At 44.3% G+C, this 19,937-nt stretch overlaps 2 protein-coding genes across 2 annotated transcripts; both read right to left on the reverse strand.

Annotated features, from left to right (window-relative positions):
- Window positions 1-293: 293 nt before the first annotated feature.
- LOC133927070 (nudix hydrolase 2-like) lies at window positions 294-4,975 on the reverse strand. Its single transcript, XM_062373341.1, has 9 exons — window positions 4,635-4,975; window positions 3,699-3,925; window positions 3,115-3,180; window positions 2,671-2,808; window positions 1,859-1,936; window positions 1,712-1,762; window positions 1,565-1,599; window positions 876-984; window positions 294-737 (listed from the first exon to the last, which is right to left on the reverse strand). Exons 1-9 carry the CDS (start codon window positions 4,789-4,791, stop codon window positions 528-530), a joined length of 1,071 nt encoding a protein of 356 aa, XP_062229325.1. The 5' UTR covers window positions 4,792-4,975; the 3' UTR covers window positions 294-527.
- Window positions 4,976-8,328: 3,353 nt separating this feature from the next.
- Window positions 8,329-19,665, reverse strand: LOC133927072 (protein STRUBBELIG-RECEPTOR FAMILY 8-like). The gene is made up of 16 exons (XM_062373342.1): window positions 19,095-19,665; window positions 18,763-18,895; window positions 17,976-18,047; window positions 17,827-17,892; window positions 17,683-17,754; window positions 17,520-17,591; window positions 11,481-11,552; window positions 11,340-11,405; window positions 11,197-11,262; window positions 10,807-11,114; window positions 10,296-10,555; window positions 9,715-9,986; window positions 9,478-9,613; window positions 9,230-9,369; window positions 8,961-9,117; window positions 8,329-8,742 (listed from the first exon to the last, which is right to left on the reverse strand). The coding sequence occupies exons 1-16, from the start codon at window positions 19,174-19,176 to the stop codon at window positions 8,590-8,592; spliced, it is 2,127 nt and encodes a 708-aa protein (XP_062229326.1). The 5' UTR covers window positions 19,177-19,665; the 3' UTR covers window positions 8,329-8,589.
- Window positions 19,666-19,937: the final 272 nt, after the last annotated feature.

Below are 19,937 nucleotides of genomic sequence, written 5' to 3' on the forward strand. Positions count from 1 at the left end.
AATCTGTACGCATCCATATCAATCGTACCCATTCAATTAGATTCCCGCTGGTTTCATATCTAACCTTTTTCAACACTTAATGATACTGATACATGGACTCTAAACGCGAATTCTTTTCTCGGTTCATTTGGAAAATGAATTATTCCATGAAAAATTCCCATGAAATTCCCATGTTCAAACATTCCCTTTGAAGCGTGCATTCGATGTACACTGTTACAGGATCAATGAAACTTTCCCACTGGCTCGGACTCACATAACGATTAACAGCAGAAGCCAGATCAAACAAAAATCTCTGGTCTAGTTCAACGATGTTTGCATTATTTGTAAGCCTACCAATACAAATTCATAAGTACAACAATTTCTCTGTACTTTTGCACAGCTGTGTATCCTTTGAATCATAGACGTGTGGGAGACAACATACGGTCAAAATCAGGTGCCCAAGCTACCAATTGGTGAACAACATAATCCAGTATGAAGCTTCAGCCCCATTCCAATATCAAGTGAGATTTCAACAATCTTGTTGTGTATTACATATTACTGGATCCTGAGGCTTTGTCCAGGTCCCTCCGGTTCAAGTAAAAGAAGGATTGTCTGTCCGTGAATGCTGATTTTATGAGGATTGGTGAGAATCCAGCATATTCTTTGTCGACCTTGGCCAAACTGACCTCAAGAATGTACTTCACGAGCTCATGTTTCTGGACAAACGGTTGTGCAGCAAATTCCTCTATTGGCATCCACTGCATTTGAGAAGTGAAGTGTCAACAAAACATTTCCAGAAATACCGTTCAATGAAATGAAGCAAACATTTGAAAAGGTGGGCTTTTATTTGCAAATAAACATTAACAACTCGATGCTCAAATTTTGGTTCCAAGTACCTGGCACGCCTCAATTTCTGAGTCTTGCTTAGTAATATCAAATGAAAGTGGTCGTAACAGGCATACAAAAAACAGATCCGATTTATCAAAAAAAGCTTTGTGGCTCTGCCTGAAAATAATAGTGAGATACCCAGATGAGACATATTGCAACAAGAGAATGAAAAGGAAGGAAAACCAGAATCAGGTAAAACTGCATATTGAATGGAAATGTAAAACAATGCCATGTGAGTAAAAACCATACTACTTGAAACACCATCAAAGGTGAGGGCCAATCCAAACTCATAATTGGACAGAATTTGATGGAGATTATTACAGAACTCACTTTCAATAACTAATATCCATTTGCCCATTTTCTGTTCACATGATGTTTCATACTTCATTTTCTTTCTTTTTTTTTTGGTTCACAAGTCTCGTAACATTAGTTATGGACTTCATCACCAGAAGGTCCCAAAAACGATTGCAGGTTTTACCAAAATATTCAACATTACGAGACAGGCAGCTCAGCCATAGAAGATAAAAATATCCGCACATAGTATGTTATACAGGACTTCTCATTTTTGGAGTGTTGTCGGTACATTGGGCAAATGGGATAATAAAGCTAAGTGTGACATAAGACCTAGTAAGTCGGTATTATACTTTGGATCTTCGAGATAAATGAAGGAAAGAACTAGGAGAAGTCCAGTCGTTACCTGAAGGCCAGCACTTCAACAAATTCTGCATCAATCTGAGATATGATCCAGAAAGGAAAAATAAAAGGTGTATGAGCAACCATAGCAGTATTTTATCAGATAAGTTTATTGAACACAACTCGGACTTCTGTATACACTAATACATACCCCTGTCTCTTCTTTTACTTCTCTTACGGCTCCAATGTTTATATCTTCCCCCTGTATGTACCAATATCTTGTGAATTATAACGAGACAAGTTGGTAAAGAAAGAACTATGAATAACATCTCTACATGTTCAGAGCCGAATTTCTTACTGGCTCAACTACTCCAGTTGGAAATTTCCATACACCTAGGCCTCGAAGTACACCGCTCTTTTCTTGGACAGCCAAGACCTGCAAGTAAGAATTTGAGGGATAAAGAAGATAAATATCTAAGAAGCAAGGTTCTAAATAGCTAGCTATAGCTGCACGATAGCTGTTTTGGACCTCAAACGCGAAGCGCTGGGCCAATCTTCCGCTATATGAGCTATAAACGCTATAGCCCTAAATAGCTGCGCTATTTTCCATACCTTGTAGCTAGATATAGCTCCGCTATCCAACATATGTATCCACAACAAGCTAATTTTGAAATCCAACTTCTCTAGAAGACCTAAACACATTTTTTATAAGCTTGAGCTATAAGAAAGCCTAGCAACACAATATATCTTGCTCTTTTTCCAATACTTCAACACTCATTTCTTTATGATTAAGCACTTATATTAAGAATATTATGACTTATAGTATTATTACATTACATTATATTATATTTGGCACCTTCTTATGTACTATGTCTTAAAAAATTCAAACATGTACTATATTATGTAAAAGTTTAATTTTTTATTTGTTTATACTAAAATGCGACAAAGGATAGCTCCCGCGATAGCTTCTGTAGCTTTTCTAGGGCCCTGCCGTGAAGCCACGAAAATCACGTTTTAAAAGCTTGCTAAGAAGGATACTGCCTAACAGAATGTCATGTTGTCATACCCATAGCTAAGTTCTTAACAATGGTTTTTAGAATTCGGAAAAGGAGGCAACAGAACAATGGCAAGCTAAATCCTTCAAATAGTGCTTTCACATTCATTTGGTACCTCTCTTTTGTCATTCATTACAAAAGCTCCAACCCCCACACGATGGGTTGCATTTACTGGTAACGTATGTGTTGTGTTTGGAAGCCAGTATGCAAGCATTAAGTAAGTTTCCTCTGCATGATGGTACCAGAATCCTTCCTACATACAAAATGAAGTAAAAGCATTTCAGAGATCAAATCCAAATGAATCCCTCCATACTGTTTTAGCATATTACACAGTATGATTCTCTCCAACTATTTCTCTTCAAAGGATAGAAGATCATGTCAAAAAAGAGTTATCAAATTGTGAGCGTACCAATTACTATCAAAACAAAAATAATTGAATTAAGGTGATTCAAATATTGTACTAAAGTACTTCACTTCGGAATATACAAGTTAAATCAAGAATGCTAGCTCAAGAAGCAAGCTCTACTACCATAAATATGGAACAGGTGAGTTTAGTTACCTCTACTGCTGGTGGAATAAGGTTGGAAAGCGTGATGGGCAATTTTATCCAGACACCTCTTATTCCCTACAATGAGGGCAGTACAAAATACAAAATACAAAATTACAACCATGGGGATAACCAATGTAAAGCGCTAAAAGAAAATTAAATTTCAATGACAAGTAGGTGCAGGCTATGCATTGTAACCACATCTCTCCCTCTTGAGTTACCCATGAATAACTAAATTTGATAATAATGTGCACATCCAGTAATCCCCACATATCTATGTCACATGCCTTGGCTATAATGGATGGCTCATCCATCCTCATAGAAAATATACAGTGTACTTAATCTTTGGAATAGCAGTTATGCATGGTACCAAACATATTAACTAACTGATCCTACTATACATAGGTGCCACCATATATCTTTGCAATAGATTGTGCACAGTTCATGTTTTAAATGTTGGGGTATTTATTTCACACATGCATTTTCAACTTAGAGGCTGATGGCATTTTTAACATGTCATCACAGCATGACAGCATATATGCTAACATAGTAAATTTCTAATAACTCAAAGGTATACCCATGGTTGAGGAGATTACCTGCTCCCTCCATTTCGCCAACGATGCTTTCAAGGAAGCTGAAAACACTTCAGGATCCATCGGAGTCGTCATCTCAACAATGATACCTCCATGTTTATCATTGACAAAAGGTAGAGGCTCAACATTCCCACTCCTCTCAGCCACTGCCAGCTCCGTGGCCACTGTTGAATTCGTGGAACTTGACATGGCTCTGCAGCCCAATCCACCTCTCTGTCTTCTCCCTCCGCCTACAAAATAAACCCACTGAATTCAATTGTGCAAAGGTCCACCTCTCTGTCTTCTCCTTCCGCCTACAAAATAAACCCACGGAATTCAATTGTGCAAAGGTACGAATTTATATTATAACCACGGGTGCAAAAGGTACGTGGTGTGAACAATCTAAAAAATTTCGGCTGCAAAGCCTGTACCATGCCCAAATGGCCAAATTAATAGTCATAATCAAGATTGAAGGGGTGTGATAGAGGTGACTAGATGAGGATGGGTAGGAACGGAAGGCTACAGCCGCTAAATTGTCCCCATCCCGTCTCTTTCACTATCCATCAAGACCATCATGGTTACCTTTTTTCCTCCAACCAACCATTTTTGTTCCCTCTTCTCCTAGATCCACATTTCGGTATCCCAGAATATGGGAATGGCACGGACCACGTCTATCCATGCGTACCATACAGTCATTCCACTTTTTGTAGTCCTACGGGAGTTGAGAAAAAATGGGATTTTTCCGATTACAGATCACGGTTTAAGCGCTTGGACAAGACGAGCATAAGAAGAAACTATTCTCAGAGAGAACCAGACTACGGATCGATCGCGGCAGCATCGCGTTGGGTGTGATCAGCAGAACACTACCTGATGCCTTTGGACTGGCTTGGCTTACTCTAGGAAACACACAGCAACCAGACGAGCACGGGCGGGCGCGCCAGTGCTGGGCCGAGAACGCACCTCCTGCTCCGAGGAGCGCGCGGCGGGAGCGGCCACGGAGGCCGAGGGGCCGCGTGCGCGAGGAGCAGAGGCCTCGGGACGCCGGGGAGTCCGGGAGACCGCGGCGTGCGAGCGGCGAGCGCGTGATGGGGAGCGAGGAGAGCGAGTGGGCGGCCATCCGGCTCAGCAGCGAGCATCCGTTTTATCGCGAGGAGAAGCCAGCCAAGGCCGCGTCCGCGTGGCTTGGCTACTGGAGGACGCCGCACCGGCGCTCGGCTCGCGGTCGCGGTGCGGTTTTCCGCTACGAGCGACCGGAGCGGGCGAGGCGGAGTCGGCCAGCGAGGCGGAGTCGGCGTGTGCCTGTGTGCGCGACGACGCGTGTGGTGCGGGACGGTTCGAACCAAACGCGAGGCATCAGGTGGGCGCGCACGGGCCAGCGGATTTTGCGGGCGTGACCGCGTGGGCAGGGTGGGAAGATCCGGATCCTCTTACTTCACACTCCTAAAGTCAGGGGAGGAATAGTGAGACGTGAGATGTGCTACAGTAATTTACAGATAAATACTGGTTACACAGCGGTAAGATTACTGTTTTAATGGATCACTACGACGGGTTGCTGTTTATGAGGACGTTGTATCAACTATTTTGCAAAATTTATTTCGGGTATCCCACCCGTTTTAAAGTCACGGTGACTTTATTTATTGTGAAGTCAGAGAATTTTAATATAAAAAAAAACAGAAAGGAAAAGGTACGCACTAGGGAAGCATTGTGGAGAGAGGAGTGACCCATGAGCAACATCAGGGAAAATAATCGATGAAATTTTATGAATTTTGCTAATTTCAATTTAGACTGAAATTTTCCCATTTCGGTAAAAAAAAAAGAATTTGGTGCAGTTTGAATGTGCTGGGTCCTAATTGATGGAGCAACCTAAACCTATTCCAAATTATTCTAAATCTAACTCCCTAAATTATTTTTTCCTTCACCTTATCCTCTTGCCTCAACCGAGCGGCTGAGCTCTGCGTCCTCCTGCCTCCCTCATCCAACCCGACTACCCGAGCAGCGGCGGCATTGCCAGCGCCCCTGAGGGCCATCGTGCCACTGTCCTCGTCCGTGACCCCACGCCCACCGACCCCGCATCCGCCGATTGTGAAGACCTCGCCAGCGTCCTCGTCTTGCGGTAGAAGAGGTGAGTCAGTTGTCTAGAGAACACCTCCTCCTTCGATGTCGTGGCCTCTTGGGCAACTTGGTCTCTCTTTTCTGAATGTACAGCGACAACGCAAATTCTTGTAATTTTCTTGCAACACTCTGCTAGCAATTGTAGTTTTAGGACCGGAATCTTGTGAGAAGGGGGGCCGTCTTTATCTCTCGGATGTTCAGAAGAGCACAAGACGCCGACTAAAATTTGATATTACCAGTTTGAGTGACAGAAACTCAGGGTTCCCCAAGCTAGCAGCAGCTGAATTAGCCCTGCGCGTGACTGTCTGATTGTGCGCAGTCTGCATCGTTTCCAGAAGATTGGCCCATTTCGATCACATGTTCTTAGCTGAATGGCCACAGGTTCTTAGCTTTGCGAGGTACAATTGGCCAATTGGGTGCTACGTTTCCAGAATATTGTATGTTTCTGTATGTGTAATCAATAGGTTCACAGTGCTATACATTGCGTAGGAAATGCTGCTGTAACTATACCAAGGCCCAAGACTATATTTGCATGGTTTTGCTGCCGCTGAAATCTGAGCCACAGACTGTTCGTTGGGAAGCTGATCGTAACACAGTAAAGTAGACTCGTAATAGCGAGTGAATAATTATTCATTCTTGTTATTACCATGGTCAGATAAGGGTTTTTATAGTTATACTTCAACCATCTCAATCATTATTACATTTATATCTTTTATATAAAAAAAAGTTCCTTTTAACATGAAGAAATATCCTAAAATATTTCAAAGTATTACTATCGATATATATTTGCAGAGCTCTATCCTAACTGGACTCAACACATGCTTAAGAGATTCACATTCAGATCCTCCTTTAGGGCTACTAGCGGATTCCCTCTGGTCACCTTCCCGTCGGATTCTTGCTAACCTTTAGGTTCTTCTTAGGGTAGGTATTTGTTCTCTTGTTGAATGTCTTTGTGCCACACCTCTTCGTCCTTAGAGGTTCATTATACCCTTTGTCATTTGGGTTTCTTCGTATCCCTTTGTTCTTCTATTCTCGCGTCCAGGCTTCATCTCTAGAGCTTTGCTCCGCTTTTGCCCTTCGGTATTCTCTTCTCCATATGCTTATTTTGGGATCATCACTTGCATCCTCAGACTTTCAGTCCTTCGTTGTATGTCCTTCGATCTAACTTCTGCAGAGCATAGAGAGAACATCTGCCTTGACGTAGTCATACTATTTTACCTTTGAAGTTGGCTGATATGCCAAAGTCAATGAGCGGGTGTCAACATGTATCACTCTCCCAACACTGTTGCTGCCATGTGACCATTGATTTGAGACCGTGCCACTATCTTACTTACATCAGCAATAAAATATAGAGTATTGTGCTGAAAATTTCACTGAAACGTTTTGCCAATTATTTCTCCAATCAAAGGCTTGACCAATATCCTCTTCACTTTATTACTGTAGGTATTCTTTGTTTGCAATTTTAATTTGATTGACGGTAACATATATCACAATTATTTATCTTTTTTTTTTCAAAATATGCTGTCAAACCCGGGCTAAATTGTTGCAGCCTATTTCGGTCAAATTTTAGCCGACAATTTTGTTTGGATCGTTTTGTCCAAAATTTCATCTGAATTTCGATGATTTCACCCGTGAGCGTAAAAAAACACCTAACGAAAATTTTGAACCCTGAGCGACACGCACGGTGGGAATGGGGGATTTTGGGCGGTTGGGTGCGGCTCTCGGTGGTGCCGTGCGCGCCCCACCCAGAATCCCATGCAGCCAGCCGCAATGTCAAAGCCTGGGCCCTGTGCATAGGCTTTCGGCTTTACGTGTGAGTGCAAGCTTGGCTTTCTTCTGACTGGACGCCTGACGAGACCATCTCAGTTACAGTATGCCATTATGTGGCAGTCTAATCAATCATAAAGTTGCATGTCTAATCTCAGTTACTTGCTTGATCATAAATACATATGTTTTGAAAAATATTCGATCAGACTTTTAAAATTTTAATTAATAATAACTTTAAAATATTTAGTTTAAAATTTTAAAAATCATATGGGCAGATTTATCTTAAAAAATATTTTTATAATATTATAAATTTCATACATTTTATAAAAATATTTTAATAAAAAATAATTATTAAAACTATAAATTAAAGATCATGTTTTATCTACAATGATATGTATTTATAATCGAAGGATGAGTATCATTATGTGTCTTGGCTTAGCAGTTTCCAATTCCAGGACTTGGAAAAAGGAAACGAAGTATGCCGGTGCCACAGTAGCAGAATTGCAGAAAACACTCCTGTTCAAAGGAAAAACAGTATTGGAAACGTAAAACCCAATGAAACCGCAGGGAAAGGACCCCAAAGCCATCAACAGCGACGAATCCCTACCGCACCTTTGACGTTACCACTCAACTGAACGTGGCCTCCGGCCGCAGAATTGGCATGCCTTTCAGTTCAGGCGTTCGCTTCCCAGAGAAACTTGCCTCGCTGACGAGCAGGCACAGGTCGCTGTCTGCACCGAGGTGCTCAGCACCAGCAGTCGAAGGCCGCAGACCATTTCTTTTCCCTATATATTTATCAATCGATGACAACAACGATGTAGATGGCATTCACAACTCACAAGTCCCGCTACGGTTCAAGATAAGATAAAACTGAGCCAGCTGAAAAAACACCAGAGGGAGAAGAAGACAGGATGAAACTGAACAATTCAGCACTCAAAGGTGGCCTGATCCAACTGCTGGGGATCCTGTGGTAATAAGGCTTTTCTTCCGTTCAAACTGTGCATCACTTGTAGTATAGCTGAAAGGAACTTTGGTCTCAGAAGATGTCGCCGGCTCCTCCTTCGCGCTCGGGGACCCTGTACGAGAATCCCAGATCATCTGAGTGTCGCCTTATTATGCTAGCCCTCTGCATCAGGCGCACGAGCTGCTGGACAACTTCGGACATAGGTGGACGGAACTCCGGTTCCGGCTGCAAACATTGACCACAAAAGGCACAGACACAACATGATGATCTTAGTCCACCTCTGAAGGGAGTAATTTAGTTCATATGGCAACCAAAACCTATTTAAAGACTGACTGGGATTAGTGGAGTGGGTGGTTGCTAACTATGATGTTCATATCATACTTGGATGCAAGAACAAGGTTTTGACAAATGAGAGATGCCAATATGCAGCAAGAAGAATGTACCTGGACACAGATTGCAATTATGTCAGCGAACCGGGAGAGCGATTTTGCAGGGTACAACCCATCCATCGCTGGATCGACCATCTTGGCAAGTAAATCAATATCGTGAAGCTGCGGAGTAGCCCATCTGACAAGAGACTGTTCTGACCTCTCTCTGGAGCTGTAAAACACAGTTATACAAAATTGCGACCAAACAAAAAAAATGAATTTCCATCTTGATTTAAAAACTACATCAATACAATTTAGCAGGCCAGAAATGATGAGTACTGTACCTATCTAATGGCTTACGGCCTGTCAATAGCTCTAACATCACTACTCCAAAACTGTACACATCACTCTTTACAGTATATGTTCCTGACATGGCAAACTCGGGGGCACTATATCCAAAAGAGCCAACCACCTCAGATGAAACCTGGCATAACATAATAATACCTTCTTAGCCCAAGTAGCAACTAGAAAAGGCTAAAGACAATGCTTCTGAAACAATTAGCATTGACCAATATGCCGCTACATTACTTACCTCTCTCTCAGGATTTGGTGACAGGGCAGCAAGCCCACAGTCAGACAGATGTGGACTGTACTCTTCATCAAGAAGAATATTTGATGACTTGAAATTTCTATGTACAAGAGGAGGCAGGCACACCTCATGCAGGTACCTAGAGAATTAGAAAGGTAGACATTACATGGTAGTATAAATAATACCAGAATAGCATAATCTTCTATGGAATGACAATATTAGACTGATCGAGTGACATACTCTAAAGCCCGAGCAGTGCCTAGTGCAATCTTCACACGGGTCGTCCATGTAAGTTTCTTGCTTGCTTCATCACAATAGTGCAATATATCATGCAGTGTTCCATTTCCGATGTACTCATATACAAGAAGCCTTTGCCCATGTTCAACACAATAGCCTGTAAGCAGCACAATGTTCGGGTGTCTGAGTCGTGAGATGTTTGAGGCAACCTCGAGAAAGTTATCTTCTTCATACAAGGAAAGTGCAGCGCTGTCTATCTTCTTCACAGCAAGTACCTGTTATCACAGGCACAATTTAGTTTTAGAGTCATGATGAAACAAAATAAATAAATAATATAACGTACAAAAAAGGGGCTGGCTATGTAAGCAATGCTATGCGCACAAGTTTTGTATTTGAATAACGCAGAAAATGGTTAAATGATCCTCGCAAAAAGAAAAGATAAAATGATCCAAAGTCCAAACAGCCAAATATGGAAACTAGACCTGATCAAGTCATGGCATATCATGATTGTATCAACAAAGGATTGTTACAAATGACACAGCTCACAAGTTTCAGTTAATTCAAATTTCGAAATATGCTATTACCTTCCCATCGGGAAAATCAGCCTTGTAAACACGGCCAAGTGAACCCTCGCCTAGGAGAGAGTCTTGACAAAAGCTATTCGTAGCAACTTGGAGAGCAGCAACAGTATATGAAGTTGCTGTCACAGGAACCTTTGTCTTTTTTGCAATAGAAACATTTGTACCATGTACTCTCTCCGGAGTCATTTTTCCAGTAGGTTGGAGAACTGAAGTTGCTAGAACAGCATTCCCATGGTTGTTGTTATGGATTTCCTGATTAGATGCTGCAATGGAGAAACACTAAGGAGTAAAATCGTGATGAAAGCAAAATCACAAGTTCCTGTTCCACTTTACCTCAGCAAATTGCTAGATTCTCCGGGTTTTAGAAGTAGATTCTGTTATACTTCCTATTCATTAACTAATGGTAAGAGAGTAATCTCATTATTCTTATCTGATGAATTTATGAATCACTAAATGACAAAAATGCTGGTATGATAACAGAACACTACAATGCAAAAAATAAATAGGAGCATACCTCTCTCTATGTTTACTGCAAGAGAACCTATAATATCTTTTGGTTCACTGCTCCCATTATCATTTCTTTTTCGGGTATTGTGAAGGCAGAATACCAGCACGAAAAGTACACATGAGGCAGCAGCTATTGAGCAAACAGCTATCCCTATAAGTGAACCTGTTTGCAGACCTTGCTTCTTGTCGTCTAGATCAATAGGAGCACTTATAGGCCCCTGAGGATAGTTTGGCTGATCACGTGGATTCTCCAGAGGTGGCATGAGAGTTGGTGGTGGGGAGGCAGGCATATTGACAAATGAGTTTCCGCCAACTCTACGTTTGCAATTGCACTAATCCATCAGCATGTACAAATGGTTTCCATAGAAAAAAAGAAGTAAAGCATGTTGGTGCATACATCAAATTCGAAATGGAGCTGAATTCTTGTGGTATCATGCCGCTGAAATTGTTGTTTGCAATATTTCTGTTCAAAGGTATATAACAATACATAATAAGTTATTAGATAGATAGCAGCCATATTGATTGGTGGAAGTCACTTACAGTGTAGCAAGACTTAGGTTGCTGAGGACATTAACTGTGCCTGATAGTTGATTATTTTGCATATAACTACATAGCGGGTTAGAAGAGAATTATGAGAACCATGAAACTGAAATTCAAAGGTGGGAAGATCTGAATACTTACAGGCTAGAAAGTTTTGACAGAGAGCTCATAGAAATCGGAAGATTCCCCGTCAGGTTGTTGAAAGATATATCTCTGTAAGGATTTTAAATAGCATAAGATGAAGTCATGAAACCAGGGGAAAGAGTCAGATAGTATCTGAAAGCTCCGAATATTGTAAATGGATACTTCCTCCAGTCAAAATAATTGTCGCCCTAGAATCCATGCAGTCTAACTATTTTAATTTTGACCAAGAATGTCTCTATGATTTTAAGATTGCCCATATGAAAATGATATTGGTAGTTTTTGTTAAATGTATATGTGTATTTGTATTTTCCCCATTGTATAAGGAGTTTTCTGCATATTTGCCCCCACCTGTACATGTATATATTTGGGCCTAGAGCCCCTATGATGAATACAAGTGCTATTCATAACATGGTATTAGAGCCAAAAACTAGGGTTAGGGTTTAATCTCTCTCTCCCTGGCCGTTTTTTTTTCCACCGCACGTTGCACTTGCGTGCCCACCACCATCGCCGTCTGTTCTTCATTCTGAACAGCGGGATCTCTTACTGTTCCGCCGGATCCGCTCGCCGAGCCGTCGCCGTCGAAGTCCGTCCTGCTGCCACCGAATTTGCGCCGCCGCCGGATTCGCGACGCTGCTGGATCTTGGCGTCCCGCCGCCGCCGGATTCGAGTTGCTGTCCGTACCGCCGCCACCGGACTCAACTGTCCCGCTGCCGACCTCGCCTCGCCCAGTCCCGCCGCTACCGCATTCGCGCCGCCAGACTCCACAGTCTCGCCGCCGCCGGATTCGCCGCTGCTGGACCTCGCCCCGCCGCCGACCTTGCCTCGCCCCCGTTAGGACCCACCGCGTCGGGCTCCGTCGGACTTCGGGGTCCGCCGCCAGGGTCTTGCCGGCGCCGGAAGCCACCTCCACCGCCGTCGGGATCGCGCCGGAGACCCGCCTCCCCTGCCGTCGGGACCGCGCCGTGTCTCTACTCCGCTCTCTCTCTCGGTGCCTCTCTCCGTGCCTCTGCTTTGCTCTGTTCAACAGAGCCGTGAGCATCCAGAAAAGGGAAGCACCGTGAGCAAAAAAAAAAAAAAAAAAAAAAAAGGACCTACCCCTCTCCTGTTTTGACTGTACGTAGCTCTCTGCTGCTACAGTCTTCGCCAGCTCATCCTGCTTGGCTCTGGAAAGTTAGTATAAAAAAAAAAATTGTTGCCGTCGCCCGCCGCTTTTCATTTGCGCTCTTGCCGTCGACAGGTGTTTTGCTTCAGGATGTCGTCCTCAGCTCCTTCGTCAGGTGGTCTCCAGGTTCCGCGATGTCCGGTGCTTTTCAATGGCACTAATTATCGTGACTGGGTGCCACGGATGACGTGGCACATGAAGGGTCTTCGTCTTTGGGATTTTCTTACTGGTGATCTGCCATGTCCACCCAAGCCTGTATGCCCTATTCAGCCAGTGATTCCCGAGAATGCTTCAGAGGATGATAAGGCGCGGCTGCTTGCCTCTTATGATGATAATCTGTCAGCTTATGATACAGATTTTGTTGCATACAGGACTTGGTTGGATGAGGATGCTCGTGCTGCCTCTATTCTTGTTGCCAGTATGGAAGAGCGTCTTGCTGCAGACATTGTTTACTTTGATTTTTCACATCAGATGTGGACTTCTCTTCGTGATCTTTATGAGCCATCTGGTCAGTCATTGTATATTGATGCTTTACGCAAGGAGCAGCTGTTACAGCAGGGTGATGCCACAGTTGAGGAGTTCTATGCACAGATGTCTGCTATGTGGCGTCAGCTTGATTCTCTTAGTCCTCAGTTGTCAATTGCCACTTGTGAGTCCTGCAGGGGTCAGAAGAATGCTTTGTTGGTACGGCGCACATATGACTTCTTGACCCGTCTTCGTGCTGAGTTTGAGCCACTTCGTGCTCAGCTGCTTGCTCGTCAGCCTTGTGTGTCTCTGATGGATGCTCTTGCTGCTATTCGTAATGAAGAGACGCGTCTTCGTACTGCAGGCCTGCTACAGTCTCCTTCTGCCTTGGCTGTTCGTTTGCCTACTCCTCCGCCTACGGCGCCTTCTTCAGTGGCGCCCTCTTCTAGGGCTGGAGGGAGTGGCGGTCTTCATTGCAAGTATTGTGATAAGGCTGGACATGTGGAGGATTATTGTTACAGGAAGAAGAAGGCTCAGAGTCGTCGTGGTGGTCGTACTTCACAGGGTGGCAGTAGTGCTAGTAGTCCTGGTACTGGAGGTTCTCAGAGGGGTTCTACTGGTTCTGAGACACAGGAGATCCTCATGTTGCTTCGTCGCCTTGCTACCTCTGCACCTCCTGGAGTTGCTGGTTTTGTTACTCCGGCCTCTGCACCGTCAACTCCTGCTGCTGCTGCTTCTCAGTCTTCCACTGAGGGACCACTTTCCACTTCCGCTCCAGGTACTTTTCCATGGATTCTTGATTCTGGTGCATCTTTTCATATGACTCATGATCGTACCAATCTTTCTTCCATTAGTACTCCATCTATCCCTATCACTGTTCATACCGCAGATGTATCACCCCTTTCTGTTGCAGGACGAGGCACTCTTTTGTCTGACTCTTTTCATGTCCCTGCTGTTTCTTATGTTCCCAAACTGACCATGCAGCTTATCTCAGCTGGCCAGCTCACTGATCATGGTTGTCGTGTCATTCTCGACTCTGACTCTTGTTGTGTTCAGGATCGCAGCACGGGTCTCCTGGTTGGTACTGGCCCTCGTCGACGTGATTCTCAGCGCCTTTGGGAGCTTGACTGGCTTCGTCTTCCTTCCGCTGCCTCTGCCAGTCTCGTGGGCTCTGCTTCTGCTGTTTCATCTTCATCGTCCTTTGCTCAGTGGCATCATCGTTTGGGCCATCTTTGTGGTTCGCGTCTGTTTACATTAGTTCGTCGTGGTCTTTTGGGATCCGTCTCTGGTGATGTATCGTTGGATCAGTGTCAGGGATGTAGGCTAGGTAAGCAGATTCAGCTTCCCTATCATTCTAGTGAGTCAGTGTCGAAGTGTCCTTTTGATCTTGTTCATTCTGATGTATGGGGTCCGGCTCCCTTCGTTTCGAAAGGGGGCCATCGGTACTATATACTTTTTATAGATGATTTTTCTCGCCACACATGGGTTTATTTCATGACACATCGTAGTGAGGCTTTATCGATCTATAAGACATTTGCCACCATGGTTCGTACTCAGTTTGACACTGCCATTAAGATTTTTCGTGCTGACTCTGCTGGGGAGTACCTTTCTGGAGCCCTTCACCAATTTCTTTCGGAGCAGGGCACTCTTACCCAATTCTCTTGTCCTGGTGCTCATGCTCAGAACGGTGTTGCTGAGCGCAAGCATCGTCATCTTCTTGAGACTGCTCGTGCTCTTATGATTGCCTCTTCTGTTCCACCTCATTTTTGGGCTGATACTGTCTCTACTGCCACTTATTTGACTAACATCCAGCCTTCATCAGCTCTTCATGGTGGGATTCCATATGAGCGTCTTTGTGGGAAGACGCCTGACTACTCCAGCCTTCGTCTTTTTGGCTGTGTGTGCTATGTGCTCCTTGCACCTCGAGAGCGCACCAAGCTGACCGCTTAGTCTGTTGAGTGTGTTTTTCTGGGATATAGTGCTGAACATAAGGGGTATCGTTGTTGGGATCCTATTGGACGTCGGATTAGGATCTCTCGGGATGTTACCTTTGATGAGTCTCGTCCTTTCTATCATCGTCCTTCTTCAGATGCTTCTCATGCATCTGTAGTTGAGCCACTTTCTTTCCTGACTTTTCCTGATACTCCTATTGTCACTGCTCCGTCCTCACGCTTGGTGCCCTCTTTTTCTGACCCTTCTGTGGTGTCGTCTTTGGAGCCTTCTTCTCAGGCTCCAGTTGGTACCATCTATGATCATAAGCCGCCTGTGACACAGTTCTACACACGTGACCGATGTGTTGCAGATCCATCCTCTGCTATGCCTTCCTCTGATGTGCCATCTTCTCCTAATGCATCTTTGTCTGATGTGTCTTCTTCTGGTAAGTCATCTTCTGCAGAGGATTCTTCTTCTGAGTCTCACCACTATGCCCTTCGTGATCGTCGATCGATTCGACCTCCAGACCGTTTTGTTGCTGGCACTGTTCTTTCCGAGCCGACCTCTTACCGCGATGCTATTCATCATCAGGAATGGCAGCATGCGATGGCAGAGGAGATTGCTGCTCTTGAGCGCACTGGCACGTGGGATCTTGTTTCCCTTCCTGCACATGTTCGTCCTATCACGTGCAAGTGGGTTTACAAGGTTAAGACCCGATCTGATGGTTCTCTTGAGCGTTACAAGGCTCGCCTTGTGGCGCGTGGTTTTCAGCAGGAGCATGGTCGTGACTATGATGAGACCTTTGCTCCTGTGGCTCACATGACCACTGTTCGCACTCTTCTTGCCGTGGCCTCTGTTCGTGCGTGGTCCATCTCTCAGCTTGATGTCAAGAATGCCTTCCTTAATGGTGAGCTGCGTGAGGAGGTGTATATGCAGCCTCCGCCTGGATATTCCGTCCCTGAGGGTATGGTTTGTCGCCTTCGTCGCTCTCTTTATGGGCTTAAGCAAGCTCCTCGTGCTTGGTTTCAGCGCTTTGCTTCTGTCGTTAGTGCTGCTGGTTTTTCTGCCAGTGCTCATGATCCGGCACTTTTTGTCCACACTTCGTCTCGTGGTCGGACACTTCTCCTTCTTTATGTTGATGATATGATCATTACTGGAGATGATTCTCAGTACATTGCCTTTGTGAAGGCACGCCTCAGTGAGCAGTTTCTCATGTCTGATCTAGGTCCTCTTCGTTACTTCCTTGGAATTGAGGTTTCTTCCACGCCTGAGGGCTTCTATCTGTCCCAAGAAAAGTACATTCAGGAACTCCTTGATCGTGCTTCTCTCACTGACCAGCGTACTATTGAGACTCCAATGGAGCTAAATGTTCATCTTCGTGCCACCGATGGTGAACCTCTTTCTGATCCCACACGCTATCGTCACATTGTAGGGAGTCTTGTGTATCTTGGTGTTACTCGTCCTGACATTTCGTACTCTGTACATATCCTCAGTCAGTTTGTTTCAGCTCCCACTCAGCTCCACTATAGTCATCTTCTTCGGGTTCTGCATTATCTTCGTGGGACTATCTCTCATCGTCTGTTCTTTCCGCGCTCCAGCTCTTTACACCTTCAGGCCTATTCAGATGCCACTTGGGCTAGTGATTCCTCTGATCGTCGTTCTCTTTCTACCTATTGTGTTTTTCTTAGTGGTTCCCTCATTGCTTGGAAGACTAAGAAGCAGACAGCCGTTTCTCGTTCGAGTGCAGAGGCTGAGTTGCGAGCTATGGCTCTTGTGACAGCAGAGGTTACTTGGCTACGGTGGTTGCTTGAGGATTTTGGTGTTTCTGTTACTACACCGACTCCTCTTTTGTCTGACAGTATAGGTGCTATCAGTATTGCTCGTGATCCGGTGAAGCATGAGCTTACTAAGCATATTGGTGTTGATGCTTCTTATACACGAGCACAGGTACAGGATGATGTGATTGCTCTTCGGTATGTGCCTTCGGAGCTTCAGTTGGCAGATTTCTTCACGAAGGCACAGACGAGAGCTCAGCACAGATTTTATCTCTCCAAACTCAGTGTTCTTGATCCACCCTGAGTTTGTGGGGGGGGGGGGGTGTTAGATGTATATGTGTATTTGTATTTTCCCCATTGTATAAGGGGTTTTCTGCATATTTGCTCCCACCTGTACATGTATATATTTGAGCCTAGAGCCCCTATGATGAATACAAGTGCTATTCATAACAGTTTTATCTTGAAAAAAATCTCTTAGTATTATAATTTTATCAGATTTACAAATATATTGCAATTTTAATCGGTGGTCAGAGCTATATTTTGAAGATTGTGTTTGTGCCTGAAATGACACTTATTTGTGACTGAAGAAGATATTCATTATTCAATACTAAAACAGTATGCGCACGACTAACAATATCAGCCACACAAGATGCAAGTCAAGCTTGCATACAAAAAAAAAAACAAGGGTTAAGTGGGCCTTACAGTTCTGAAAGTGAATTGAGGTTTCCAAATAGTTCACCAATTTCCTGAAATAGTGAGTTGTGGCTGAGATTGCTGCATGCAGAGGTTATTTGCAGTTAGATTGTGTCAACTAAAAAAAATCACCGCAGAATGAACTACATCTTTGCAATGGGCAGCAACTTACAGGTAGTCAAGTGAAACCATGTTGGATATAAAGTACGGCAGATTACTAGAGAAGTTATTTCTCGCCAAATTCCTGTATTCACTTTGAATCAAATTTCACGAACCAGTTATCAGGAATCAAGATGTACAGGTTGGGTGACATTACAGATAGCTAAGGTTTGCTGGCAACTGGTAAGGAATTGAATCATGCAAGTTGTTGTTACTTAAGTCCCTGCAAGTTGAAAAATGAAAGATATAAATTATGAACATGACACCAAATAATGAGGAAATGTACTCTAAAGAGTTAGCTCATACATTGTTTTCAATGCCTGTAGACTTGACAACTGGTAACCAAGAGTACCATTCAGCCCCATACCAGAAACCTTGCTGCAAAATGTGTGTGTGTGGGGGGGGGGGGGAATAATTCAGTGTTGAGCATCTCCAATTGAGGTAATTCACGGTAGAAAAATGAAAAAAATAGATAAAGTTACAGAATTAAGGACCACATACATTCTAAAGGAAATTTCTAATCTCAAACCACCTTTGTATAGGAAAAGAACACATATTGACATATATGAAGATTTTTTTAAGTGTAGTTTTGGTTCACAAGCTATGCATTTCAGTTACAAAGTTATGCCAAACAACATTCACTATTTTACCAGAGAAGAATTACATAATCTATAACTCTCTCCACAGGAAGCATGAAAAAGCAGTACATCTTATCGATAATATCCCATGAACCAATACAATATGGTGATTGGTCTTACAAATATATTTGGCTCATGACAGCAGCAATAACAACCTTTTTTAAAAAAAAAAGAAAAGAAAAGCAGAACAACAACAGCAGTGGATGTAAATGCTAACAACAACTTTTCCACAAGCATGAGAAAATAACCCGAAGTTTGGATCATCAGCCGCTTCCTGTGCCCATTGCAAGGCACCACAATCCTAAAATTTTCGTGGAAGCGAAATGCAGTGGGGGGAAAAGAAAGACGAAACACCGATATTCCCATAAGCATGCGTGGCATCAGAGCACAATGTGGCAAAATATCATGTCGTTTTCATCGCAAAAATTGTTGTGACTTCATGAGAGTATCTTTACATTGAGGTGACAACGGAGCCCGAGCAGGAGACGCCCTTCCACGCGGCCCCGCAGGGGTCGCCGCCGTCGGCCGACCATCCGGTGAGCTGCGGCGGGCTGTTCCAGGAGGTGTAGAGATTCCCCAAGGCCGCAACTGCAAGAACCACAGCATCGATCACACATCTCCAAGGAACCAAGAGCAACAAACGTCAGGTAAATCACACTGACGAATGCATTCCAATAAACCAAGAGCAGCAAACACCAGGTATTCAGGTAGTGAAATCACACTGATGAATGCAGTTCCAAGAAACCAAGAACAGGAGCTGGGGAACGGCGCCCCCAAAAAGCATTACCATCGGCGGCGTCGGTGTCGGCTTCCGCCACCGCCGCAAGCGCGAGGAGGACGCCGGCCAGAGCGATGGCCAGTGCCGCCATTCTTGACCTCTCCCACTCTCACGTGTCCACCCCTGACTTCCGTCCCTTCTCTCACTCTCCTAGAAAAAAAAATCACTTAAAGGTTCCAGCTGCGGCCTTCACTGGGCTATCTTGGTTTCTTGTTCTCTACTCTATGACATCACGCGACCATGGCGACCACCATGGCCATTGGCCAATCCTCTCCCCCCCCCCCCCCCCCTCTCTCTCTCCCCTCTGTGACTCTACCCGTCCGGGACAGCTAATATGCCCGCGGGCTTGAAAGAAGTGCTGGATGCCATGCTTGCTTCAGGCAGGGGATGCAGTGTGGTGTCGGCAAAGATTAATTCCTCTCCCCCATAACCTCTCTCTCTCTCTCTCTCTGGGTTTGGGTTGATCTAAATGCGGGAGGGAATGAAGAGTTGGAGAGGACGTCTTAAAAAATAATGTGGACGATGCAATGCAGAGGACGATCGTGAGCTCTAAACAACTAAAAAGTGGTTACTCCGGATGACGGGTGTCTGCACGATTGATTATTACTAAAAAGTTCGGTGAAACATCAGAGGACCATTAGTCAAGCAAGCAGGGTCCCTCCAGCCCAAGATCCAATTCCACGGCGTCTGAGCGAACCGATAACTGTTCTCGGCAAAGGATCGGATTAGTTGCCAGACATGTCATGTGTCGAGGGGATTCTGATCTCGCCACTAATCGAGTTCACTGCTTAAGGAAGGGACGCACCCCGTGACAGGTAGGGCCCGTGCGGTCCCTTAGAATAAAAATAAAAA

Source organism: Phragmites australis, chromosome 8, assembly GCF_958298935.1.
Source record: "Phragmites australis chromosome 8, lpPhrAust1.1, whole genome shotgun sequence".
Taxonomy (NCBI): domain Eukaryota; kingdom Viridiplantae; phylum Streptophyta; class Magnoliopsida; order Poales; family Poaceae; genus Phragmites; species Phragmites australis.

What these genes read in the sequence shown, in the direction of transcription:
- LOC133927072 (XM_062373342.1), bottom strand. Translation starts at nt 19,176, where the DNA reads ATGGCGGCACTGGCCATCGCTCTGGCCGGCGTCCTCCTCGCGCTTGCG. An exon ending in CCAGCAAACCTTAGCTATCT is followed by an intron (nt 17,755 to 17,826) that starts GTAATGTCACCC and finishes AAGTGAATACAG; the next exon opens with GAATTTGGCGAGAAATAACT. An exon ending in CTGATTTTCCCGATGGGAAG is followed by an intron (nt 9,987 to 10,295) that starts GTAATAGCATAT and finishes CTGTGATAACAG; the next exon opens with GTACTTGCTGTGAAGAAGAT.
- LOC133927070 (XM_062373341.1), bottom strand. Translation starts at nt 4,791, where the DNA reads ATGGCCGCCCACTCGCTCTCCTCGCTCCCCATCACGCGCTCGCCGCTC. An exon ending in CAACTGGAGTAGTTGAGCCA is followed by an intron (nt 1,763 to 1,858) that starts GTAAGAAATTCG and finishes TGGTACATACAG; the next exon opens with GGGGAAGATATAAACATTGG. An exon ending in CAGAAATTGAGGCGTGCCAG is followed by an intron (nt 738 to 875) that starts GTACTTGGAACC and finishes TCTCAAATGCAG; the next exon opens with TGGATGCCAATAGAGGAATT.